General features: G+C 53.6%; 1 protein-coding gene across 3 annotated transcripts in view; it reads right to left on the bottom strand.

Annotated features, from left to right (window-relative positions):
* AP2A2 (adaptor related protein complex 2 subunit alpha 2) overlaps positions 1-15720 on the bottom strand; it is a 90205-nt gene extending 74485 nt beyond the window's left edge. For 2 of the 3 annotated variants that reach the window (XM_047100534.1, XM_047100535.1), the window contains exon 1: positions 15539-15720. In XM_047100534.1, coding sequence (XP_046956490.1) covers positions 15539-15605 — 67 coding nt within the window. In that variant the 5' untranslated portion in view covers positions 15606-15720. Of the gene's footprint in view, positions 1-9356; positions 9448-15538 lie in introns of those variants that run through there. The other variant, XM_047100533.1, reaches the window with a different exon arrangement.
* Positions 15721-23937: the final 8217 nt, after the last annotated feature.

Genomic DNA, 23937 nt, shown 5'->3' with positions numbered 1-23937 from the left:
AGTAAGAAGTCAATAAATAATAATTAAATGGGGGAAAACACCCATAAATACTATAAACATTAATTTAGTAATCACATTTCTTAAAGTAAATATGAGAACAAATGGCTATAAAATCAAAATTAACTCTAAGTTTAGGAACGGGGAGATAAGGCAGATGTCAAGTGTTTTATAATTAACTTCTTAAACTACGTTCTCGAGTTTTAACTTTTTCCTAACTTTTTAAAACAATGAAAGGGGCACTTGTGTGGCTCAGCCGGTTAAACGTCTGGCTCTTGACTTCAGCTCAGGTCACGATCTCACGGTTCATGGGTTCGAGCCCCACATTAGGCTCCGTGCTGACAACGTGAAGCCCGCTTAGGATTCTCTCTCTCTCCCTCTCTCTGCCCCTCCTCCACTCATGTGCTCTGTCTCTCTCTCAAAATAAATAAATAAACTTTAAAAACTAAAAGTAAAATGCATTGCTTTAAAAAGAAAAAAAAAAAACAAAAACACTTGGGGCACCTGGGTGGCTCAGTCGGTTGAGTGTCTGACTTTAGCTCAGGTCATGATCTCCCGGTCTGTGAGTTCAAGTCCTACGTCAGGCTCTGTGCTGACAGCTCAGAGCCTGGAGCCTGGAGCCTGCTTCAGATTCTGTGTCCCTCTCGCTCTCTGCCCCTCCCCCTGCTCGCTCACACGCGCGCTCTCTCTCTCTCTCTCTCAAAAATAAAAATAAACATTTAAAAACAATTTAAAAAAAACAATTAAGGGCAAGACTAGACAAAAACAATAAGAAAAATGCACACAATTGAAAAGACCTGCCCAGTTACTAGAACGCTACCCCTCTCCACCATCGGTGATGAGTGTCCATGCACATGACCCCCACACCACCCTCTGGCTTTAGCCCCAGCTCCGTGGACAATCTGGTCCCCACCATGGCCATCCCCCCAATACTCACTGCAGGCATCCTACCAGCCCCAACCTTTCAGCTCACTCAATCAGGTAAGCAAATTCCGACACCCATCAGCCACCCCCATCCCGGGACCCACGAGTACAGTCTTCCTCTCCCCTCCCTCCCCCATCCCCACCTCCTCTGAGCCAGCCTCAAATCCATGGCATAAACTAAGCCCTGACCTTCCTTCTCGGTCTGTGGTCTGTGCGCTTGGCTGGCAAACCCCTCCCTGCTGAATCCAGTTCCGGCCAATCCAGAGCCTGGATTGCTGAGTGTCCTGGTAAAACTACACCCGCGATCGCTGGGCTGGCCTCACATGTGGAGCCCAGGGAGGCCCTACCATCTCTCCCCAACGCCTTCACCTCCACCCCACGCCTCCTCCCTCCCCTCACCGGCAGCCCTTAAGCGCTCAGGCTACCCTTGGCACCACCTCCCCCTGCATCTCCACTTTTCTTCACCCCTCCACCTTCTCCCTAGCCCCTCTTTCTCTCTCTGGCGGCCTACAGACATGCTCTGCCTCCCCCACCAGCCAGGAGTCCTCGCCTTCTTCATCCGGCTCACAGTCTGCTCCCCCCCCACCCCTATTCCCAGCATCGCAGTAATTCCTTCCAAGGTGCCTCCCTTCTCTGCTCACCCTCCACCGGCTACACCTGTCACTCAGGAGGAAAACTAGACTTCTCAGAACAGCCTACGAGACCCCCATCACCTGCCTTGCCCCCTGCGCCTGACTCCGGAACCCCAGGGTCTGTCTGCAACTCATACTCCAGCCACGCTGTCCACCAGCATTGCAGGGCATGCCTGACCCCCAGCTGCACAAGCTAGATTGCAATCCCCTTCTCCTGCCTTATTTCCCCTCAATACACTATATAATGCACTATATATCATACTTATTTTATGTCTACTTCACTAGAACGTAAGCCACACGAAGGTATTCTTGTCTGTTTTGTCCACCGCGCAACTCTGTAAATTTGATGAACAAATCAATTAAACTTAAAAAAAAAAAAAAAGCTTCCTTTTTCTTTATCTCACTGTGATAAGCAGAATACTCCCCCAAAAATGCCCACACTCTAATACCTGGACCTTGTAAGATACCTTCCATAGCAAAAAGAACTCTGCAGATGTAATTAAGACAGGGGAATTATCCTGGATCAGGCAGATGGGCCCAATATAATCACATAAGCCCTTAAAAGGAGAGACTCTGGGGCGCCTGGGTGGCGCAGTCAGTTAAGCGTCCGACTTCAGCCAGGTCACGATCTCGCGGTCCGTGAGTTCGAGCCCCGCGTCGGGCTCGCTCCGGGCTGATGGCTCAGAGCCTGGAGCCTGTTTCCGATTCTGTGTCTCCCTCTCTCTCTGCCCCTCCCCTGTTCATGCTCTGTCTCTCTCTGTCTCAAAAATAAATAAAAAACGTTGAAAAAAAATTAAAGAAAAAAATAAAAATAAATAAAAAAAAATAAAATAAAATAAAATAAAATAAAATAAAATAAATTAAAAAAAAGGAGAGACTCTGGAGGCAGGAGACAGGCTGACCAAGTCAGAAAGATCCTATCTCGAGAGGGATTCGCTGGCGGGCCTCACGGGAAGCACGGGAAGGACCGTGAGCAGGCTGTAGGAGGCAAGCCAGCAAGAAAAGGGGGCCGCGGCCCCCACACTGCAAGGACTGATTGGAAGCAGCCCCACCTCCAGAGTCTCCAGAAGGGACTGCAGCTCTGCGGACACCTTCATCTCAACCTCGTGAGATCCTAGGCAGAGCACCCCGCCGAGCCAGGCTGTGCACGGCTTCTGATCTACAGAACATGAGATAATACAGGAGTTCTGGTCTCGGCTGCTAAATTTGTGTTCCTTTGTCACAGCAACAATAGAAAGCTAACACACCCTCTACACTCCCCAGGCACCATCTCACCTCTCTCCTCTTTACAGCCAAACTCCGCAAAAGGGTTGAGACTCACATTTTCCAATTATTCTCCCTTAAACTACCCCATCGGATTCACCTCTGCTCACCCCACTCAAGTGACCTACTACCGTGCTCCCTCCTTACTGGCCTGTGCTCCTCCCACCTGGACATGTCTCCCCCTAACTGCTTAGGGTCTGTGAGCCTGGAGCTCTGGCCACCTTCCTAGAGAGCTGGTCCAGCACCGTGGCTCAGAGAGGAGACTTGGAACCAGGCAGCCAGAGTCTGAATTCCTGTTCTACCACTTTCTAGGCAGTCACGTGGCCCTGGGCTCAGGGCCCCACTTTTCCTCCTCATCTACAAAACAGGAGGATCACAGCACCTACTGTTCAAGTATCATCATGAATGTCAGATGTGTAAACACAGGTAACGTGCTTGGAAGCATGCCAGGCACACAGAAGAGCTGTAGGAGCGAGAGCTAGGTTTCGATCATTTCCACTCGCCTCCTCGGTGAACTAGCTCCCTGTCTCATGGCTCTAAACAACACCTACAAGTTCTGCCCCCATACGTTTACCTCTTGCCCAGACCTCTTCTCTGCATTCATCTTGGATATCCAACTGCGTACTCAGTGTCTCTCCCCAACGCTAATGGTGATAAACAGGGACATGATTTACCTTCCCACCTCAGACAACTAAATAGATGAAAATACACGAAACAACAGTCTCCAGAAACCGGACAAGAGGTTCTGGCAGACCATGACCTCCGAGAGACAGAAAACAAACAAGATGAGAGGGGCAGGTCTCCCTAAAGTGAGGAGACAGACAAAGGGGGCCAGAATGTGCAGAGCAGAGCCACAGAGGGGTCCTCGAATCTCTGCCTCATCACTCATCTGCCCAGGCACGACCACCAGCTCCCGCGGCTGTGGAAAGAGCCGCTGGAAAGCAGCTGGAGGGTAAGCCATGGATGCCGGCACAGGGCCAGTAAGCCGGCGGGGGGGGGGGGGGGGGCGGGGGGGGGAACCTCATAAAACCCAGGGCATCAACCAGAGTTCTGAGAAGGAACCCACCTCGGGGCGCCTGGGTGGCTCAGTCGGTTAAGCGTCTGACTTCAGCTCAGGTCACGATCTCACGGTCTGTGAGTTCGAGCCCCACGTCGGGCTCTGGGCTGATGGCTCAGAGCCTGGAGCCTGCTTCCAGTTCTGTGTCTCCCTCTCTCTCTGCCCCTCCCCGTTCATGCTCTCTCTCTGTCTCAAAAATAAATAAAAACGTTAAAAAAAAAAAAAATGAGAAGGAACCCACCTCAAGAGGGGGGTGAAATCAGCCCCAGACCAAAAGCTGCTCCGGCCCCTCCTTTAAGACCAAATAGTGTCCAAGTTGCTGAGCTTCAGACCAGGAAAAAGCTCAAGGATATTTAAAGAAATACAATAATATTCAGGGCAAGGTGAAATTCATGATGTCTGACATCCAGTAAAAAATTACAGGAATGCAGGGGTGCCTAAGTTGCTCAGTTAAGTGTTGACTTTGGCTCAGGATGTGATCTCAGGGTTCGTGCCCCATGTCAGGCTCTGTGCTGACAGCTCGGAGCCTGGCCCTGCTTCAGATTCTGAGTCTCCCTCTCTCTCTCTGCCCCTCCCCCGCTCATGCTCTGTCTCAAAAATTAACAAACGTTAAAAAAAAATTTTTGTTTTAATTACAGGCATGCAAAGAAACAGAAAAATACAACCCATAATGGGGGTGGGGGGAGATCTATCAATAAAAACAGACCCAGAAATGACAGATGATTAAGGGAAAAAAAAAAAAAACAAGAAATGACAGAACATAAAATCAGGGGACAGTAACATTAGAAGTCGTCATAACTATACTCCATATGCTCACGGAGGGGGACGGTATCACAAGCATGTGAATCGGTACAGACGACACATGAAAGACCCGAAGCGAAGTTCAAGACACGAGACCTACGATGTCTGAGAGGGAAAATATGCTGGACGAGATTAATAGAAGATCGGACACCACAGATTAGTGCACCTGAAGACATAGCCCAGAAATGAGCCCAAGTGAAACAAAGAGAGAAAAGCAGACCGAAAAACATGATCTGAGAGAGCATCACTGAGCTGTGGGGCAACCTCCGGTGGCCTGACTTGTGTGTAACAGAGTCCTCAAAGGCAGGACGGGGACAGAAAAAGTATTTGAAGAATAATGGCCAAATCTTTTCAAATTTGGTGAAAACTAGAAACCCACTGATCTCAGAAGCTCGAACCCCAAGCACAAGAAACATGAAGCAAATGACAAGGCACATAACAAATAAAACTGACTAAAACCAGGGAACATACATGAGAAGCACCCAGAGGAAAAAGCCACATCGCACACAGGCGAACAGTGGTAAACACGGTGGCAGACGTACCTCTGGAAACAGGGCAAGCCTGAGACAGAGCCGCACCTTTAACATCGTGGGACGGAAGATCTACCTTGTGGTCTCCGTCTGGTTCAACCCAACCTCACCTTCCACGGTTAATACAACAGCCACCCAAACTGCCTCCCACTTCAACCCTCGTCCCCGCTGCTCACTCTCTATACAGAAGCAAATGATCTCATTAAAAGCAAAAGTAATTTGGGTGAGATCGTGTGTGCTGAAAACTTCCCAGGATTCCTACAAGGCCTGACATGCTCCGCCCTCCGCTCCCGCAGCCCGTGCTCACCGAGGGCCTCCGCACCTCCACCTGCAGAACTCACTTCCGCATCTCCTCCAAGCTTCCTTAGAATACACCTTCTCCAGGCTACCTGACCTGACCTGACCACAGGCTGAGAACCGTCCACACTCTCTGTCCCTCTTCCCTACTGTATTTTTCTCCACGACAGAGCAACAAAAAGATGAATGGAGATAAATAGATACCTGTTTTTCTCATTTATTTTGTCCGTCTAGTCTCACAAGAATTTAAGTTCTGAAAGTACAGGGATTTTGTCCATTTGGTTGACCACCGAATCCCTGGTACCTAGAGTAGAATAGTGCCTGGCACATAGCAGGCACTCAATAGATTTCTTGGGGCCGCCCGGTTGCCCTCAGTCACTTAAGCGTCTAACTCCTGGCTTGGGGGCAGGTCATGAACTCACAGTTTGTGGGATCGAGCCCCACATCAGCACACAGCCTGCTTGTGATTCTCTTTCTCCTTCTCTTTGCACCTCCCCAACTCATGCTCATTCTCCATCTCTCAAAATAAATAAATAAACTTAAAAAAAATAGATTTCTTGAATGAATAAATGGTACGATTCTACCAGAAAACAGAATCCAGAAAAATAAATAAATTTTGAAATATACAACTACAAAATACACTTCACTCTTGGCGCTGCACCAAAAGTATAGCAAAACAAGAACATTATACAAAGAAATACGTTTTCTTCGCTACTTAATATTAAACAGATTTAAATTAGACCTACAGCAAATGCTACATTAGAGAATATACACCAGACATCAGCCCCCAGTAGAGGAGCATCTCCTGTCCCTCTGTGACCAGCATCCGTGCGAGGGGCCCACATCTCCATCCCGTGGATGACAATCTCAAAAAGGCCAAGCCTCAGGAACTGAACAACTCGGTACAAACGGACCCTCAGACCATCACTTTCCCACCTCCCTCTTCCTCCATTCTCAACACTTGGGAAAGCTATATGTACTATGTTACCCAAGGACGGCTCAAATTGTGGCGAAAGAATAAGGCAACAAAGGGGCACCTGGGAGGCTCAGTCAGTTGAGTGTCCAACTTCGGCTCAGGTATGATCTCACAGTTTGTGAATTCAAGCCCCACATCGGGCTGTCTGCTGTCAGCCTGTCAGCACAGAGACCGTTTCGGGTCCCCTGTCCCCCTCTCTCTGCCCCGCCCCCACTTGCGTTCTCCCAAAAATAAATATTTTTAAGCTTTAAAAAAAAAAGAAGGTGGCAACAAAGTTTAAAAAGGATAATTGAGCAGAAGCTACAAGCTAACTAAACGTAACTGAGTTTGTGAGGAGCGTGTCCTACAGAAGCAAGACCTACCGAAAACTACTTCTAGATGGAGGCACACCCCAGCAGGATTCATTATGAACTCAACCACAGAAGGCTCTGACTCTCATGGGTGCGAGGTTCAAAATCAGGTTCTGATTTGGTCGTGCTGTGCCTGACATAAAGGAAAAAAAGGCTATAGGGCGCCCGGGTGGCTCAGTCGGTGAAGCGTCCAACTTCGGCTCAGGTCATGATCTCGCAGTTCATGGGTTCGAGCCCCACATCAGGCTCTGTGCTGACAGCTCAGACTTGGAGCCTGCTTCGGATTCTGTGTCTCCCTCTCTCTCTGCCCCTCCCCTGCTCATTCTCTGTCTGTCTCTCTCTCTCTCTTTCTCAAAAAAAAAAAAAATTAATAAACATTGAAGAAAGAAAGAAAGAAAGAAAGAAAGAAAGAAAGAAAGAAAGAAAACAAGCAAGCATAACGGGAGCACCTGGATGGCTTGGTTCGTTGAGCATCCGATTCTTTTTTTTTTTTTTTTAATGTTTTTATTTATTTTTGAGACAGAGGGAGACAGAGCACGAGCAGGGGAGGGGCAGAGAGAGAGGGAGACACAGAATCCGAAGCGGGCTCCAGGCTCTGAGCTGTCAGCACAGAGCCCGACACGGGGTTCGAACCCGCAAACGGTGAGATCGTGACCTGAGCTGAAGTCAGACGCTCAACCGACTGAACCCCCCCAGGCACCCCGGTTGAGCATCCGATTCTTGACCTTGGCTCAGGTCAGGATACCACAGTTTGTGAGATGGAACCTTACATCGGGCTCCACACTGACGGTGCGGAGCCTGCTTGGGATTCTTTCTCTCCCTCTCTCTCTCTCTCTGTCCCTCCTCCACTCTCACGTGTGCACACTCACATGTGCTCTTTCTTCTCCCAAAACAAATGAATAAAAATTTTTAAAAAAAGAAAAGGCAAAACACAAATCCCAGTGCAGCACTGACATCCTAAGGCTTAGCTCCAAGGGCTTTAGGTACACTGAATAACTAACCCTCATTACGCTCTTGAGTTGCCACCAGAAGGGATTTTAAAGGCAAGAAAAACACCTTACCACCCAAGACAAAAACCAGGCAACCCTACTTGGATGCTGGTCTCCACACTTTTAAGCAACACTGTAAAACAGACACCAGGTCCTGGGGTAGGTGAGAAGGTAAATGGGAAACATCTTGAATACAAGGATACACAAAACCACCGCAGCTCTCACTGGGTTTAAACTGGGGGTGAAAACAAAGACTCCAGACTCTACTAGGCCACGATTTGCAAAGATGAGGAATCAAAGGGTACAGTATCAGGATCTGACCCAAACCGCTGGTCAGCAACGTCTTATCCTAAATGAACACATCCAGCATCACTCAACTCCCCGTTTCCTGAGGCAGCTGAGGGAGCCATGTGGGGCCAGAACCTAGCAAGGGAAGTGGGTCTCCGCCTCACGGCAAAGACCTTCCTGTCCTTGTGGGGCCCAGAGCAGCTGTGGGCACGTCACTGCCCTTCTGCTGCACCCCCACTAACACAGACAACAAACTCCAAGGGCCAGACCACAGGCCCCATCCCCACACCCTGTGTGCCTCTCACCTTCCCACTGGTGGCTCTCAACTCCCACCGAAGTCTTTCTGACTCCACTTTCCACTCTTTCCCTATAGGGTGACTGTGGGCCCCAGTCCTAATCCTCTTTGGCAGTAACACTGAAGGAAAAAGAATGAAGGGTGGCAGGAAGTGATGTGAGAAGGCAGGCAGGGACAAGAGTGTCGCCACAAGTTTAAACTGCATCTTCCGGGCAACCGCAACATTTTGGGCAAGGCTCGGACTCGCCTCTCCCTCTCTGGCACTGTGCATCTGTGCATCTGGCCGTCCCCAGCTCAGTCGCCAGGGCACTGTTTTAAAACAGGCCACCTCCTCCTCCCTGCACACTTCTGATTCCAGACAGGCGTGGCGTGCAGGGCCCTCTCTCCCACAGAGCGTCAGGGCTGGTCTTATCGCTCGGCCTCAGCCCCCAGCTCCCGGTGGCGACTCCCACTTGAACTACCCACCCTGAAGTTCTCATAATCAAATGGCACATGCAACTTTCCATGATATTTCAACCATGGCAACGTCATCCCAAAGTCAGTTATCGTGAAAAAGGCCAAGAGGAGAATCAGTAAATACAGTCTTATCAACCCAACCTCAGACATTACACGGCCCGGTGAAAACTGTTCATTTCTATTTTCTTAAGTGTACCACTCATTTTGTTAAGCTGAGGGCAGACTTCTTTGATCTGCTTCACAGTGCACTGGAAGCTAACGAAAACCATCAACTTTCTAACTCCCGCACTTGTGGTTTCCATATCAAACCTCTGTGCTGATCACAATGAAAGGGCAAGACAGGAGGGTGCCTGTCCTACGTATCTGTCTTACATTCATTTCACACACCGAGTCCAGGCAGGGAGTGGACTGACACGCTTTAAGAGAAGAAAAAAAAAAAAAAGAATGCTCGACAAGGCCACAGGCAAACATGAAACATTCCAAAGGCTGACGCAGACCTACCTTTCTTAGGTGTCTGAGCACCTGGTGCCCTCTGTCCCCTAGGACCTCTCCACCTTGCTTTCGGGCAAGGACTCATCTTGTCCACCTGACAGCCTCTCATTCTCTGCATACTACATTCAGGAGTCCGCAACGTAGGAGGTGCTCAATAAAGATGAACGCACTGGTGAGAACGCACCTCCCTATTTGTCTGCAAACTCTTTAGGGGGGCAGGGACCACATGTCCTGTTTCTCCGAACCCCACAAATTTCACATAACAGATCAGATGCCACCCCTTGCCCCAAACCTGAGGCCCGATCTGTCCCAAAATCCAGAACCGGTAAGACTTTGGGAGGAAGCAGAGCACGTGGCCATCGTGTCCTGGAAGCACACGCTTGTGAACACTCACTCGCACAGGAGGGAGACCACACACAGCTTCCCGGCTCTGCAAGGCCAGGGTTGTGGCCAAAGGAGTTCACCGAAGACTTACAAAAAAAGACTTCTGGTTCTGGGAGTCTCATAAGTTTTGAAATTTGAGCTAAGGAAGCCGGCCTCGAGCCCAAGAACCTGCAAAACAGACCCACGAAATTCTGAGGCACCCAGAGCCCCGCCCACTCAGGAGCTCACACCAGGGAGTCACATTCTGCGTTAGCGTGAAACAGCGCTTCCTACATCGCACTGGAACCCTCCCCTGTGATCTGACTCTATTTTTTAAAAGCCAAGGAAATGTTATTCAGCCCCACAAAGACAGCCCTCCCAACAACTCCGCCACTACAAAATCCTGACACACACTGTTGCGAAAACAACAGAGTGAAAGTCATTTTAAGAGGAGAGAGAAGTAATGCTAAGTATCCGGCACGAGAAAACACTCATCACCAGGACATTTCAACGTGTCGTAAGAGAAACAGAGAGAGTCCCCGACTTCAGAGGAGCCAGAAGGAAAACAAGGGGATGCACAGGTATTTCCTCGAAGCAATAACCACCAACCTTGGCAGACAAATTCAACCTGGATCAAAGACTTCCTCCCCTCGCCCAGCACGGGGGATCGTCCCTCCCTTTGCCCTCCGTCACACACTCCCGAAATCAGTTTCTAAAGAGTATATATTATGCAAAAGAAAATTCGCAAGAAGAGCATTCTTTTTCAAAAAGTCATCATTTTTTAAATGTCCAGTCAAGACTAAAACGAACCTTAAATTTTTTCAAGGACTTTAAAAGTTAAAAAGCAGACTGACAAATTCTGGTTCTGCTCCTTATTATTACTCAGAAAAATCAAGTACCACCTTTACGTTTCATTTCCTACACAGATGCATAACCTGAACTTAGCGTTTTACGTTCAGTTCTCCACATCCAATTTATGACTCACAACAAACGGAATTTTATGAACTAAATGTTTTGAACTCTAGTCATGTTAAAATATAATTCAAAGGGGTGCCCAATTTCAACGAAGTTATCGGAAATGGAGAGGACAGAGTTTCGTGACCAACACAATGAGCCGAGCACTGATACTCATTCTGCCAGTTTATCACTGCACCTGCAGCAAAACTGCATGCTTTCACCAAGAACATGGGAAATGCGTTTTTGCCAAATAGCTAATTACACGTCTCCACTTGTTCCCCTTCATTTGAGTGAGTGCCTGGAGGGAGTAAATAAAACGCCCGCAAGCACGATGGAAGTGTCTCCCTTCACCTGCACGGGCCCCGCCCCCGCCACCTCCCGCTTGGAGGAATAAATGACAATTTCCTGCCCATTGGCAACGTGACTGGTCTCACAAGAGTAAAGACCCATCGCTCTCTTTCATTGCAGTCTTGGTTGTTTTTGTTTTGTTTTGTTTTTTTGAGACAGAGAAAGCACGAGCTGGAGAGGGGCAGAGAGAGAGGAAGACAGGAACCAAAGTGGGCTCCCCGCTGACAGCAGAGAGCCCGGTGTGGGACTCGCACCCACGAGCCATGAGGTCATGATCTGAGCCAAAGTCGGACGCTCAGCCGACTGAGCCACCCAGACGCTCCTCAGTCTTGGTTATTTTGCAGCCAATGAGGAGTCTGTCAACATTTTCAGCAGTGTTTCATATTCTCAACACTGTTCTCGTGTTGACATGTCAATGGTAATGCATAAAAACATGCATTAACTGGGGCGCCTGGGTGGCTCAGTTGGTTCAGTGGCCAACTTTAGCTCAGGTCATGATCTCACCGTTCCTGGGTTCAAGGCTCACATCGGGCTCTGTGCTGGCAGCTCAGAGCTTGGAGCCTGCTTCAGATTCCGTGTCTCCCTCTCTCTCTGCCCCTCCCCTGCTTGCTGTCTCTCTCTCTCTCTCCCTCTCTCAAAAAAAAATAAACATTAAAAAATACTTTTTAAAAAAGACATGCATTAACTTAGACATGCCTGTCCAATGACACATCACACGTGTAAAAGTAAACAAAAGTTCCAAAATAACCAAATAACAAATAACTACTATTTTCCCAATTTCAGCAGGGCTTTTGTTTTCTTTAAACCCATCACTTGAATGTGTTATCAGTCAATGCAACAGCTCGGACAGACCTCAAGGGGATTGTACGGAGTGAGAAAAGCCAATCAACAGGTCACATACTACACAACTCCATTCACATGACGCCCCTGAGATGCTATGCAGACAGAACAGACTAGCAGTCGGGAGTGGGTACGCTGGCTAAAGGGGTAAGGCGAGGGGGCTTTGTGATGATGGAACAGCTCTGTGTCTTGATGAAGGTGGGAGTGACACGTAGCTACCTGTGACAAAAGCACAAAGACCTACACACACACACACACACACACCAGTGTAGGTAAAACCGATAAAATGTGACTACGCCCTGTGGAATGTACCAATGTCAGTTTCCTGGTGTTGAAATTGTACTGTCATGTCAGAAATCCCCCTTTGAAGAGGTGGGGTGAAGGGTGCCAGGACCTCCCTGTCCATTTCTTTGCAACTTCCTGCAAATCTATTTTTATTTCAAAATAAAGATTTATTTAAAATTTGGGACTAAGTAAAAGGATGAGAATTTTTCTTTGAATTTGTTCATGTTTTATTCATGTTTTGAGAGAGAGCGTGAGTGGGCGAGGGGCAGAGAGGCTCTGAGCCGTCAGCACAGAGCCCCATGTGGGGCTCAAAACTCAAGAGCCACAAGATCATGACGTGAGCCGAGGTCAGACGCTTAACTGACTGAGCCACGTAAGCGCCCCTCGAATTTTTCAATACCAACTTAAAAACAGAGAGAAAGAAACAACTCCTAACTCCCACACCCTGAAGTCACACTAGCCAAATTCAGTAGCCCTGGGCTGAAGTTCATCAAAAAGAATCCAGTTAATTTTATGAGGCACTGAATTAGTTTGCTACCTGAGCCACGAAAGCTACAGGCTTGAGGAACACAGCATGACAAGAGCACCTTTTCAAATCCCGGAGGGTATTCACTGTGGCTGTGCTAAGCAACGTTCCCAGCCAGCCGCCTGAAGCCCGTAACTTACATAAGGTGCAGACAGATGCAGAGCTCGCTCCTGAACGTCTTAAAGGGGGGAATTTAAGACTCTAGCTCAGAAAGGCAAAGGGAGCTGCAATTTTAGAACTGAAACAGACCTCAGTGGTGCTCCTGCTCAAACCAACCCCTCGGTCAGCTGTGAAACCTAACTCAGCGGCCACGGGCTGTGGGTCATGGCACAGGGGAGAGGCGGGCTGAGTCCAGACCCTGGCTGCCAGCTCAGTGCCCTCTCTCCTCAGAGCCTGGCTGCAGCCATCACAGCTCACAAGAGACCAGTAAGCACATGAGATCAGAGGTGGGCGGGGAGAAGGGGAAGCAGGGACCCCTCTCCCTCCCCACAGGTGTAAGCCCAGACCAGTCCCACCAGAGTCAGCCCTCGGTCAGCCTCCAGGCACCAGCCCGCACGTGTTGCCGTGTTGCCCGTGTTTACGTTAGCTCCCTGCTGTTCCAGGCACATCTTGGCCCTCTGCCTGCAGGGCCCTTCAGAGAAAATCGGTGCAAGAATCATCTTCTAGCAAAGTCCTCTCTGGCTCACTGTCTACTCGTTTCCTCAGCACATGCCTCATGCCAGGCACTGTGCAAGCAGCGGAGGAGTGTGACGTGACAGACGCGGTCCCCGCCGTGCGGGGCCACGATCGCCGACACTGCTCTGAAGGAGCACGGCACCATGACTGACGGAAGAAAGGGCAGGGGCACAGCGAGGCTGGGAAGGGGTTTCTGAGGAGGGGGCCACACTAAACGGAGAGCTGGCCCCAAGAAGGACCAGGCACCCCTCCCCCTCATATAAGACTTCGGGGGAGAGGCTGTCTTACTCTTTGGTCCACACCGGCGGCCCTCCGGCAGAGAAAACTCCCCCACGGGGCAACGTCTGGACGTGGCCTCGGGCGTCACAACGGAGGCATCTGGTCGTAGAGAGGCCAGGGACGCTGCTGTCCGCCACCAACGGACGCTTCTGCACCAGAGACGGTGGGCCCAGGTGTCAACAGCGCGGCGGAGGGCAAAGTCCGGTCTCCAGTCAGTCAACGAGCACCGGCTGAGTCCTCAGTCCGCGGCAGGCGCCTCCTTGCAGCCAAGCGCAGACCTAGCAGGGTCACAGGTCTGGCACTCGGGTGACGGCTGGCCGAGAAAACGGGTTCCAGCCTCGAGGTCTTTCTTGACCAATGCGTGTTTCTACCAAAATGGAAGGGCTGACATCACGCCCAACTTAAGGCTGCTAAGCCTTCGGCCAAGGGTCCCCTGCAGCAGTAGTGCACATGCACCTGGCTTTACAAGACGCGCCCGGATTAAGAGTGCCACCGTCCTGAAGTCACAGCAAAAGCAAAGGAACAGACAAACGCTGCCTACTTGTGAAGGCACCAATCCGAGAGTGCGATACCACCCCGACTTCCTGCAGAGTAAGCGGAGGGCCAGGAGATCCAGACTTCCACGGTCTGGGGACACCGGGGCCCCCGGTGCAAGGAGGTGAGGGGTTCAACACAACAGCATTTACCATCAAAATATACACTGAGCCCAAGGCAATAAAAATCAGTCAACTATCTGGTGGGTACCGAAAACAATAAAACGCACCAGCAGGAAACCGGGTTTGTGTTTATTTTTTTTAAGCGAGTAAAGGAGACGTCCTCTGAATGCCAAGAGCTCCTCTGCCGACCACCGCCAAATTCACTGCAGGACCCACGGGGCACCCAGCAGCCTCCCCGCCTGTTTCACCTTGCCGCGTGATTTTTTCCGCTCCGGGGAGGGCACGCGTGTCCCGGAACGGAGACGGCAGCCAGAGCAGTTTCCCTGCAGCCAGCCCACCCTCTAGGGCCCCAGTGTCTGGATTCCCCCGGGGAATGAGTCATTTTAATCAGGGCGCAGTAAGCCGCCACAGCCCGCGCAGAGCCGCTTCCCAGGGTTCGCTCTTCCCACTCCCTGAGCGAAAGTCCACGCTGTTTTGGAAAACGCTGGGTTAAATGCTCCATTACTAGAAAGACGGAGCAGATTGCTCGACATGACATCATGCTGGGGGGGGGAGGGGGGGGTCTTCGCCGGAACCGGGCCGACGATACCACAGCCCCCTACGGGGTCGGCGAACACCACCCTGCACCCCGCACCCCTGCCCCCACTGCTCCCCGACCCGCGGCCCCCGCACTCCAGTCGGAGCCCCCGATCCCGCCTACCAGAGGCCTGCTGCGCCCTCCTCACCCGCCCTCTAGGTCCGCACCCGGGACCCTCGCACCCCCAGCCTGCGCCCCCTGCCCCCTGCCATCTGGGTCTGCACCCAGACCAACCCCGCCTGCGTCCCCAGACCCCCACCCCGCCCCGCGCCCCCTGCCCCCTGCCTTCTGGGTCGGCACCCAGACTCCCGCCCCACCCCAGGGGGGCGCCCCCGGACCCCCGCCCTCCAGGTCCTCACCCGGGACCCCGCCCCGCGCCCCCTGCCCCTGCACCCAGACCCCTGGCCCGCACCCCCGCACCTCGAGCCTGCGCCCGCGGACTCCCACCCAGCGCTCCGGGCCTGCGACCCCGGACCTCCGCCCCGCCCCGCGCCCCCCCTCCCCCGCCCCATCGCTGCCTTCTGGGTCCGCACCCAGACTCCCGCCCCGCACTCCCCGTCCCCCGGGTCCGCACGCGGACCCCGCCCCGCGCCCCGCACCCGGACCCCCGCCCCGCTCCCCGCACCCGGACCCCCGCCCCGCACCCCCGCACCCCACAGGCCGGTCCCGCGCCGCGGCCACTCACAGTTGCGAATGTCGGAGATGAAGACCGCCAAGCCCCGCATCCCGTCCCCCTTCGACACGGCCGGCATCTTCGGGCCCCGGGGAGCGGCCTGGGCTGGCGCGCCCGGAGGACGAGCGGGGAGCGGGAAGCGGGTCGCCGCCGCCTCTGGAGCCGCCTCAGCCGGAGCCGCCTCGGGCTCCAAGCTCCGCTTTCAGGGCCGCCGCCACGCGCGCGCGCACGCACTCACGCTCGCAGCTGCGGGCACGCACACGCTCGCTCGCGCGGCGGCAGGCGGCGCGGGGACGAGCACGTCGAGCGCGGGCGCGTAAAGGCAGGAGCGGGGGCGCCCCCTGCAGGCGGGCCGACGCGCCGTGCCGCGACAGGATCGTCTCCCCCACGGCTTTGACCTGGCCCAGGTTCTGGGGTACTTGCTGCCCACGTCGGGGGCTGGTCTGCGTCCAGAGCCCTAAGGGCCTGCTGCACATCACCCGACAGTCCTTTCTTAACAAAGAGGGCCACTGAGGCCTGCAGAGAAAGGACGGCCCACCCCCACCCCGAGACAGCACCCGGTGACCGCAGGGCCCAGTCTAGACTTTGATCCCTCAACGCCCAGCCAGGACCCTTTGCCGATCTGCCACCACCCACCTCTGCACCCCGAGGTGAAGGCAGAGGGCCGCCCCGTGGGTCAACCTCCCGCATTGCTACACCCAAGGAGTGTGTTTGGAGAGCAGGTGGCCCTGCTGAGCTGGCCTTCATGAAGCCACATGGCTTTGAAAAGGAAGCTTCCTCCTTATGGGGCAAGTGGGGGGCGGGGGGGCGGGGGGGGGGGCAGTATCTGGGCCCTGAACCTGGTCCTGGCCCAGACCCACAAAAGAGACCTCTGCCCCACCCTGGCTCACTTCCTCAGTTCCCAGTGAGAGGTCAGGCCCAGCTGGACCCTGACCAGGAGGAGGAAGGGGCGGGGCCCCTCCCACAGACCAGACACCCCACCCATGCTCTGGGCCTCCAAGACCCCCTGGGGGAAACCGGAACCCTGGCGGCTGGAATCTTTGTAAGAGAGCTATTTCCCCACCTTCCAAGACCTTCCAAAGAGCTGGGCCAGCAGAGGGCTTCCTGGAGGAGGGGAGATCCCCAGGGCCCACATCCCCATGCCACGAGATACCCCTCCCATGGCCAAGCCAGGGGACTCCGACAAGCAGACCCTGACCCACCCCCAGCAGCCACTCACAGAACAAGGCAATGCCCAGAGGCTGCGGGGACCCACGTGGGGAATGGACAGAGTGCCAGCTCAGGCCGAGGTGGTGGGCTTCTGTGAAGAGGGGCTTGGAGTGGGACAGACATCCTATCTCCTTTCAGTGCTGCTGCTGGGTTTCCCAGGCCTCCTGGGATTCCCAAAAGTATGTGTGTGTTTGGGGCGGGGGTCCCAGAGCACGGCGAGGCACACAGGTGGCCGTGAGAAAGACCCCACACTGCCTGCCTCTCGGCTCCTGCAAGCCCTCGGGTCACTTATTAGAATCAGGCCTGAGTCCACCTGGCCCTCCCTAACCAGGTTATGCCCAGCGAGGGGCAGGCTGCCTTCACCTGTAAGAAGTGCTTGGAAACAGTTTCATTTCTTAAGTTCTGTGACTTGGACACCTGTCACATTTTAGCTACTTGTGGTCTCAACTCTGTTTCCAAGGGCAAGGGTGGAGCTGAGAGTCTCTTTCCAGCCCCCCCGGCCACTGAGAGGCAAGGGCCCCCGCAGACACAAGCCCAACACTGGCATCGTGAAGGAGGAAACAAAGGCTGGGGAGCCCAGAGCCTGCAGCACGGCCACGGTGCCCAGGGGCATCCGGCACCATTCGCCGGCTGTCCTGGCTCAGGCCTCCTGTCAGGTTGACAAGAATTGCTTCCCACGGTCTCTGGAGTGGGTCGCAGACAATGACCCTTCCAGATAACTGGGGTCGGTGGCCTGGTCCAGATGTGGCTAGAGGCCTGCGCACCCGTGTGGGTCCAGGGACAGAGGTGTGGCAACCCTTGGTACCCGGTCGCGCCAGGCATGCGGTCACCAGGAGCGACACGCTTGGGGAAGGCCGCGCTCTGGGAACCGAGCGTGTCCCCTGCCTTGGATGGCGTGCTGAGCTTGAGGGGCTCGAGAACTCGGTGGTGGGCAGTGTTTTGAACGAAACGGACCACCTAGGGAAGGGGAGCAAGGAGCTCCAACTCCTGACAGGAGGCCACCCGTGTCCGTGGACCCTGTTTTTTGCAGCCATCAAACTGAGCCCAGAGCCACACAGCTGGATTCGGGTCATTGCAAAATAACCACAGAAGTTGACTCTACTGCCTCCCCAGATGCCTCATGGAAAAGCTGGAGCACTAGTGTGGCACGGGCAGGGTCCAGAGAACCAGGACGGGGTCACAAAAAGTCACACCCCGGTGGGAAAGGCTTAGCCACCAAGAGAACACAAGAAGCTGACTTTATGCTGGCAGAGAGATGCCAGAAATTTCCGAATATAGTGCAGAGAAGGGAACTCAGAGATTTCTTTTCCCCCGCTTCTAGGAGCTGGAAGTCCCAGGTGGGCAGGGCTGGTTCCTGCTGAGGCTGTGGCTGAGGATCTGGCCCAGGCTTCTCTCCGCTGGCAGATGGCCATCTGCTCCCAGCGTCAGCTCATGCTGCCTCCCCTCTGTGATCATCTCCCTGCCCGAATTTCCCCTTTTCGCAAGGACACCAGTCACACCGGATAGGGGATCTGCCCTACCCAGTATGAACTCAATTAATTACATCTGCAGTGACCCAAATAAGGCCACAGTCTTTTTTTTTTTTTAATGTTGATTTATTTATTTTGAGAGAGCGGGGGAGGGGCAGAGAGGGGGGGGGAGAGAGAGAGAGAGAGAGAGAGAGAGAGTCAGTCTCCCAAGGAGGCTCCAGGCAGAGCTGGACGCGGGGCTCGATCTCAGTTTGTGAGCCGAAATCAAAAGTCCGACGCTGAACCGAGTGAGCCACCCAGGCGCCCCAATAATGCCACGTGCTGAGGGACTCCAACATGTGAACTTTTAGGGGACGTGATCCTTCCCATAACAGAGCATGATGTGAGCACATAGGGGCAGGATTTTGAGTCAGTGTCCCCTTTTCCATCCTGATTACTTGGAACATGATTTTGCTGGCTGGAACTCTGTCTCAGATGGCGATGATCCCCGCCCCCCCGCCCCCCGCACCAGCCCTCAAACCTCCTGTGTTCACGCCCCTGCCACCATGACTGGGGGCTCTGTTACTCCCCAGCGGATCCTAATTAACACCTATTCCCATGCCTGAGAGTTCTGTGTCATTGAGTCCCCAGGGCTGTACGGGCATGTCATGCTGCCCCCCCCCCCCCCACCGTCCCCATCTTGTCCGGCCGCTTGTCTTTAAGACCACCTCACATCCACCCCCCGGGGGAGCTCACAGGGGCTCAATCATCAGTAAATGGCCACAGGAGCGATGCAGCTGGTGACAGCAGCCAGGGGAGGGGCGAAGGAGGCAGCCAGGAAAATGCAGTTGTCCCCACAGGATGTTGCCAGAGCAGGCACCCCGTTCACTCCCAGAGTAGGGGTCCATACCCTCCAGTTTCCCTAAGCGGCCTGTCGAAAACTACACCCTTTATGGGGCGCCTGGGTGGCGCAGTCGGTTAAGCGTCCGACTTCAGCCAGGTCAGGATCTCGCGGTCCGGGAGTTCGAGCCCCGCGTCGGGCTCTGGGCTGATGGCTCGGAGCCTGGAGCCTGTTTCCGATTCTGTGTCTCCCTCTCTCTCTGCCCCTCCCCCGTTCATGCTCTGTCTCTCTCTGTCCCAAAAATAAATAAACGTTGAAAAAAAAAATTAAAAAAAAAAAAGAAAAGAAAACTACACCCTTTGACTTCAAAGGCCAGACCAACCGTGCCAACAGCCAGCCGGCTGTCCAGCACTGCATGGCGTTGGGTGTTTTGTGGCAAGGCATCCATCCCAGGCCACAGTGTCCACCCAGCCGTGACAGCTGACGGAATATATGTCACTTTCAAGAGCGGCCTAGGAAAAACAGCGTTAGGAAAGAAAACACGCCTACAGACACCGGTTCGGGCCTTTCCACACCACCGCGTTGCCTCAGTGTCCTGGGGCAGCCGTGACAAATGACCCCAAACAAGAGAAACTGATCCTCGTGCAGTCCTAGAGGCCAGAATTCCAAGATCAAGGTGTCAGCAGAGGGTTCCCCTGGAGCCTCCGAGGGAGACTGTCTTTACCTTTCTTCCAGTCGCTGAAGGCCGCCGGCACCCTTGGCCTGAGGCTGCGTAACCCCAATCTCTGCCTGTGTCATCGAGAAGGGGTCTCCTCCCCTGTATCTGTGTGTCTCAAATCTCCCTCTTTTCTCTTACGAAGATCCCTGTCACTGGATTTGGGGCTCGCCCTAAATCCAAGATGATCTCATCCTGAGATCCTTAATCACATCTGCAGAGACCCTACTTCCAAATAAGGTCACCTTCCCAGGCACTGGGGTTTGGGACCGGGGTCACCTTCTGGGCTCCACCATTTGCCCTGGTACGACACTAGGAAATTCTGCCCCGTTGGCCTCATCACACACAAACTGCCCCTCCCTTTGGCATCGGGGTATTTTAAGGTTGGTCGTGGGACGATGAGAAGCATAAAACCTGGCACTGATGCCTCCTGCAGGGCCACCCGCCCATCACAGGCACCTGCCTTAGGACCTGACACCTGCCTGACCTCTGAGTGGATACCAGTACACCCGACAGCCCGTGATACCCGGGTCACGGCCATCACCCCGGCCAAAGCCAGGGTGGCAGGGTCTCACATGGGAGACACGGACAAAAAACCTGCTGTGCTGGCTCTGGAGCTAAATCTGAAAGCTTCCACTGCACGTGAGTGCGCCCCACTCCTTCCTTCTTGCTCTGGACTTTGCTTATCCCAGCACCCAGGGAGGATGTCCCCGTCGACGAGCAGAGGGAGGGCTCGGCAGCAGGATATGCTGGTGTGTGTCCCTCTTCCTGGGCTTCCGGCCTCAAAACTGGAATGTTTTGAGGTTCGGGAGTGATAGTGCGCGGACTGATAGTGGCCTGGGCCCTGCCCTCGGGGCAACCCCTGGCTTGGGCCTTCCCCATTAAAACAGGACAAGTCACGGGTTGCCACTGCTGGGAAGAGCCTTGCCTTGTGCTGACTCGGCAAATGAGGAGAGGCCCGGGGCTACTTGTAAGATGAGGGCACCCCACCCTCACCCCACCCCAGGAACACACAAGCCTAGCCCCCAGCAGCCCAACAGCTGCCAGCCACATCCAACAGCCAGGGGCAAGTGCTCTTGGGATGTATCACGAGCTCCCCATAGTTACTTAGGGTTACTTTTTTTCTTTTTTTAAGTAATCTCTATGATGCCCAGCCTGGGGCTTGAACTCATGACCCTGAGATAAAGAGTCACATGCTCTGCCGACTGAGCCAGCCAAGCGCCTCACTTAGGGACGCTTGTGAAGCCGTCCCAGAGAGGCAGCCTCAGGTTAGGGACCCTCAGCTTGCCAAGTGCATCTGGGTGGGGAGCTCTGGCTCTGAGGGCGTCCCCAGAGCTTGGGGGTGAGGGGGTTCAGTGGGCAGCAGGAAGGCCTGTCTCTGCAGACCCCATTGCTGCACGTCGGCATGTGTCTGCCCTCCTCTGTCCCCCAGTGCAAACAAGTAGGGGACAAGGAGGAGGACAGTGTGACGATGGGCCAGACCTGGGCTTGAAACTCAGAGCTAGAACCTCTGCCTGGGTACCCCACACCCAGCCCTGGTGGTGTGGGCTGCCTCACAGGCAAGATGGCCAGAATTTGGGGCTGAGGACTGGGTTTAGGGACCGGGCAAGGGGGTTATATGCTCAGATTTACACCAAATTAAAATAATTAGATTTGACTTATTGAAGCTATAAATTCAAAACTTTAGTTTTTGGGGTTTTTTTAATTTATTTTTTTAGTACACATCCAAGTTAGGTAGCATCTAGTGCAACAGTGATTTCAGGAGTAGATTCCTTAGTGCCCTTGACCCATTTAGGCCATCCCCGCTCCCAGCACCCCTCCAGTAACCCTCTGTTTGTTCTCCACGTTTAAGAGTCTCTTATGTTTTGTCCCCCTCCCTTTGTTTCCCTTCCCTTATGTTCATCTGTTCTGTGTCTTCAAGTCCTCATGAGTGAAGTCATAGGATACTTGTCTTTCTCTGACTAATTTTGCTTAGCATAATACCCTCCAGTTCCATCCACATAGTTGCAAATGACAAGATTTCATTCTTTTTGCTTGCCGAGTAATACTCCATTGTGTATATATACCACATCTTCTTCATCTATTCATCCATCAGTTGATGGACATTTGGGCTCTTTCCATACTTTGGCTATTGTTGATCAAAACTTAAGTTTTTAACCTGTTAAGTTCAATTTCACAAACCCTGTCATTTCCTTTATAAGCCTAGAAGATTTATAGTCATTTTTCAGGGGTCTGTCAAAATGTTTGGTCTCCTCTACAAACCCAGTGAATTAAGCATTTCTAATATTAAATGTATTATTATTTTTTTAATGTGTATTTATTTTGAGAGAGAGAGCAGGGGAGGGGCAAGAGAGAGAGGGAGACACAATCTGAAGCAGGCTCCAGGCTCTGAGCTGTCAGCACAGAGCCCGATGCGGGGCTGGAACCCACGATCCGTGAGATCATGACCTGAGCATAAGTCGGATGTTTCACCGACTAAGCCACCCAGGCGCCCCACATTTCTAACATTTTAAACTGAATTTATACATTCAGTATCTTTTAATTCCTTTTAAAGTGCTGTAGCTTGTCTGAATTGACAACACAATCTTGGGTGTGCCAAGAACTCATACACCCAATAGATTAAAATTTTGAACGTGGTGAACCCCAAGTTGTCTCAATGGTTCAGAAACTTGAAATACCAACTGTGTTGAGGTTTAACTTACCATGCAAGAATGAACACTTTAGTTCTGATTCTCTTAAAACGTTCTACGTGTCATTCTAAATCTTACTGTGGCTGAAAGATGTGTTCCCACTTAAAGAAGTCAGTTTTCAACCCAGGTTCTAGGGCCCCCAGAACCCTGCCCGGTGGGGGCTCTGCCGAAGGGGCTGGCGCTGTCCCTCCTTCCTGCATGCTCTTGGGTGTAGGGCAATGCTGGCTGAGAGGGAGCCCTGAGCGAACTTTGTAGTACTTGGGCTCTGAAGACCTCTGAACTCTATAGGAGCTCAGGCAGCCACTGTGTGATGACTATAGGCCTTTCTCACTACACCCGTGACCCTGCTGGGGTCTCAGCATTCCTGGGACTGAACAACCACCCGTGCATCTCCAGCAGAGCTTACTGGGGTCCTCTCCACAGCTCTGCCTGACTTGGGGTCACTACGCCAAAGGTCAGGCCTCGGGGCTGAGCTGGGTGCCAGGAACAGAGCTGCCCAGCAGCAGCTGGCACATGCCTCAGCACACACAGCAGCCCCCAGGCCCTTCTGGGAAGACTGGAGTTGGGGGGGGGGGCGGTCAGCTGGCAGGAAATATGGGGAAGAGAAAGAAGGAAACATGACTAGGAAGAAAGAGAACAAAGTTCAGTTCAGGAAGAAGCCTCCTAAGCAGCAGAAATGGGGAAACAAGCCAGGCAGTGCGTCCTGGGGCTGGTGCAGAGCCAGGGTGGGGACGGCTGTGTGGTTTTCTGCAGGAAACTGCTGGGAACAGCTAGGGATGGGGGGGGGGGGGGGAGGGGGGCGTCTGTCAGCTTGTATCAAGTGTAAAATGCCTTGTGATGAAAACTGCTGGCCACGTTGCGGCCCCGGGCTGAGACGGAGGGGTTCTGTTTGCCTCTGGGGCCGGGCGGGGGGTGGGGGGGTGGGCGGCTCCAGCTTGTGAGAACTGTAAGGTGGTGCCACAGACCCTGGAGGCAGGACAGAGAGCGCTGGGTGTTGGCTTTGCGGGCTTTTCGATATCCAGGGGCCATCCAGAGGCCTAGGGCACCACCGGCCCACGGACGCGGCCTGAGACAGGGGACTGGGCCGAGCTCACTCAGGGACATGTGGGGGATGTCGGGGACGGACAGGCTGGAGGGCGGCCACCAGTGGGGAAGGAGGGGCGCCGGGTCAGGCGATTCCCGACGGTCCTTGCGTGGCCGCCTCGCGGCATCGCCGGGGTGCCGCCCTCCCCAGAAGCGCCAGCCTCGGTCCCTCCCGCTGCCCCCTTACTGCCCCGGCCCCTACCCCGACCCCTGTCCCCGCCACGGCTCCTGCCCCGGCCCGGGCCCCATCCCCTACCTCGACCCCCTGCTTTGGCCGCTACCCGGGCCCCGGCCCTACTCCTGCCCTCGGCCCCGGCCCTTACCCCCACCCCGCCCCCTGCCCCGACCGCGGGTCCCGGGTCCCCGGCCCCAGCAGCCGCCCGTACCCCAGTCCCCTACCTTGACCACCCCCCGCTCCGACTTCG

The sequence above is a fragment of the Lynx rufus genome, unplaced genomic scaffold, assembly GCF_022079265.1.
Source record: "Lynx rufus isolate CCGP_SWC_20201006 ecotype Redwood Valley unplaced genomic scaffold, mLynRuf1.p SCAF_50, whole genome shotgun sequence".
Classification (NCBI taxonomy): domain Eukaryota; kingdom Metazoa; phylum Chordata; class Mammalia; order Carnivora; family Felidae; genus Lynx; species Lynx rufus.
This window is presented reverse-complemented; position numbering and strand designations above follow the sequence as displayed.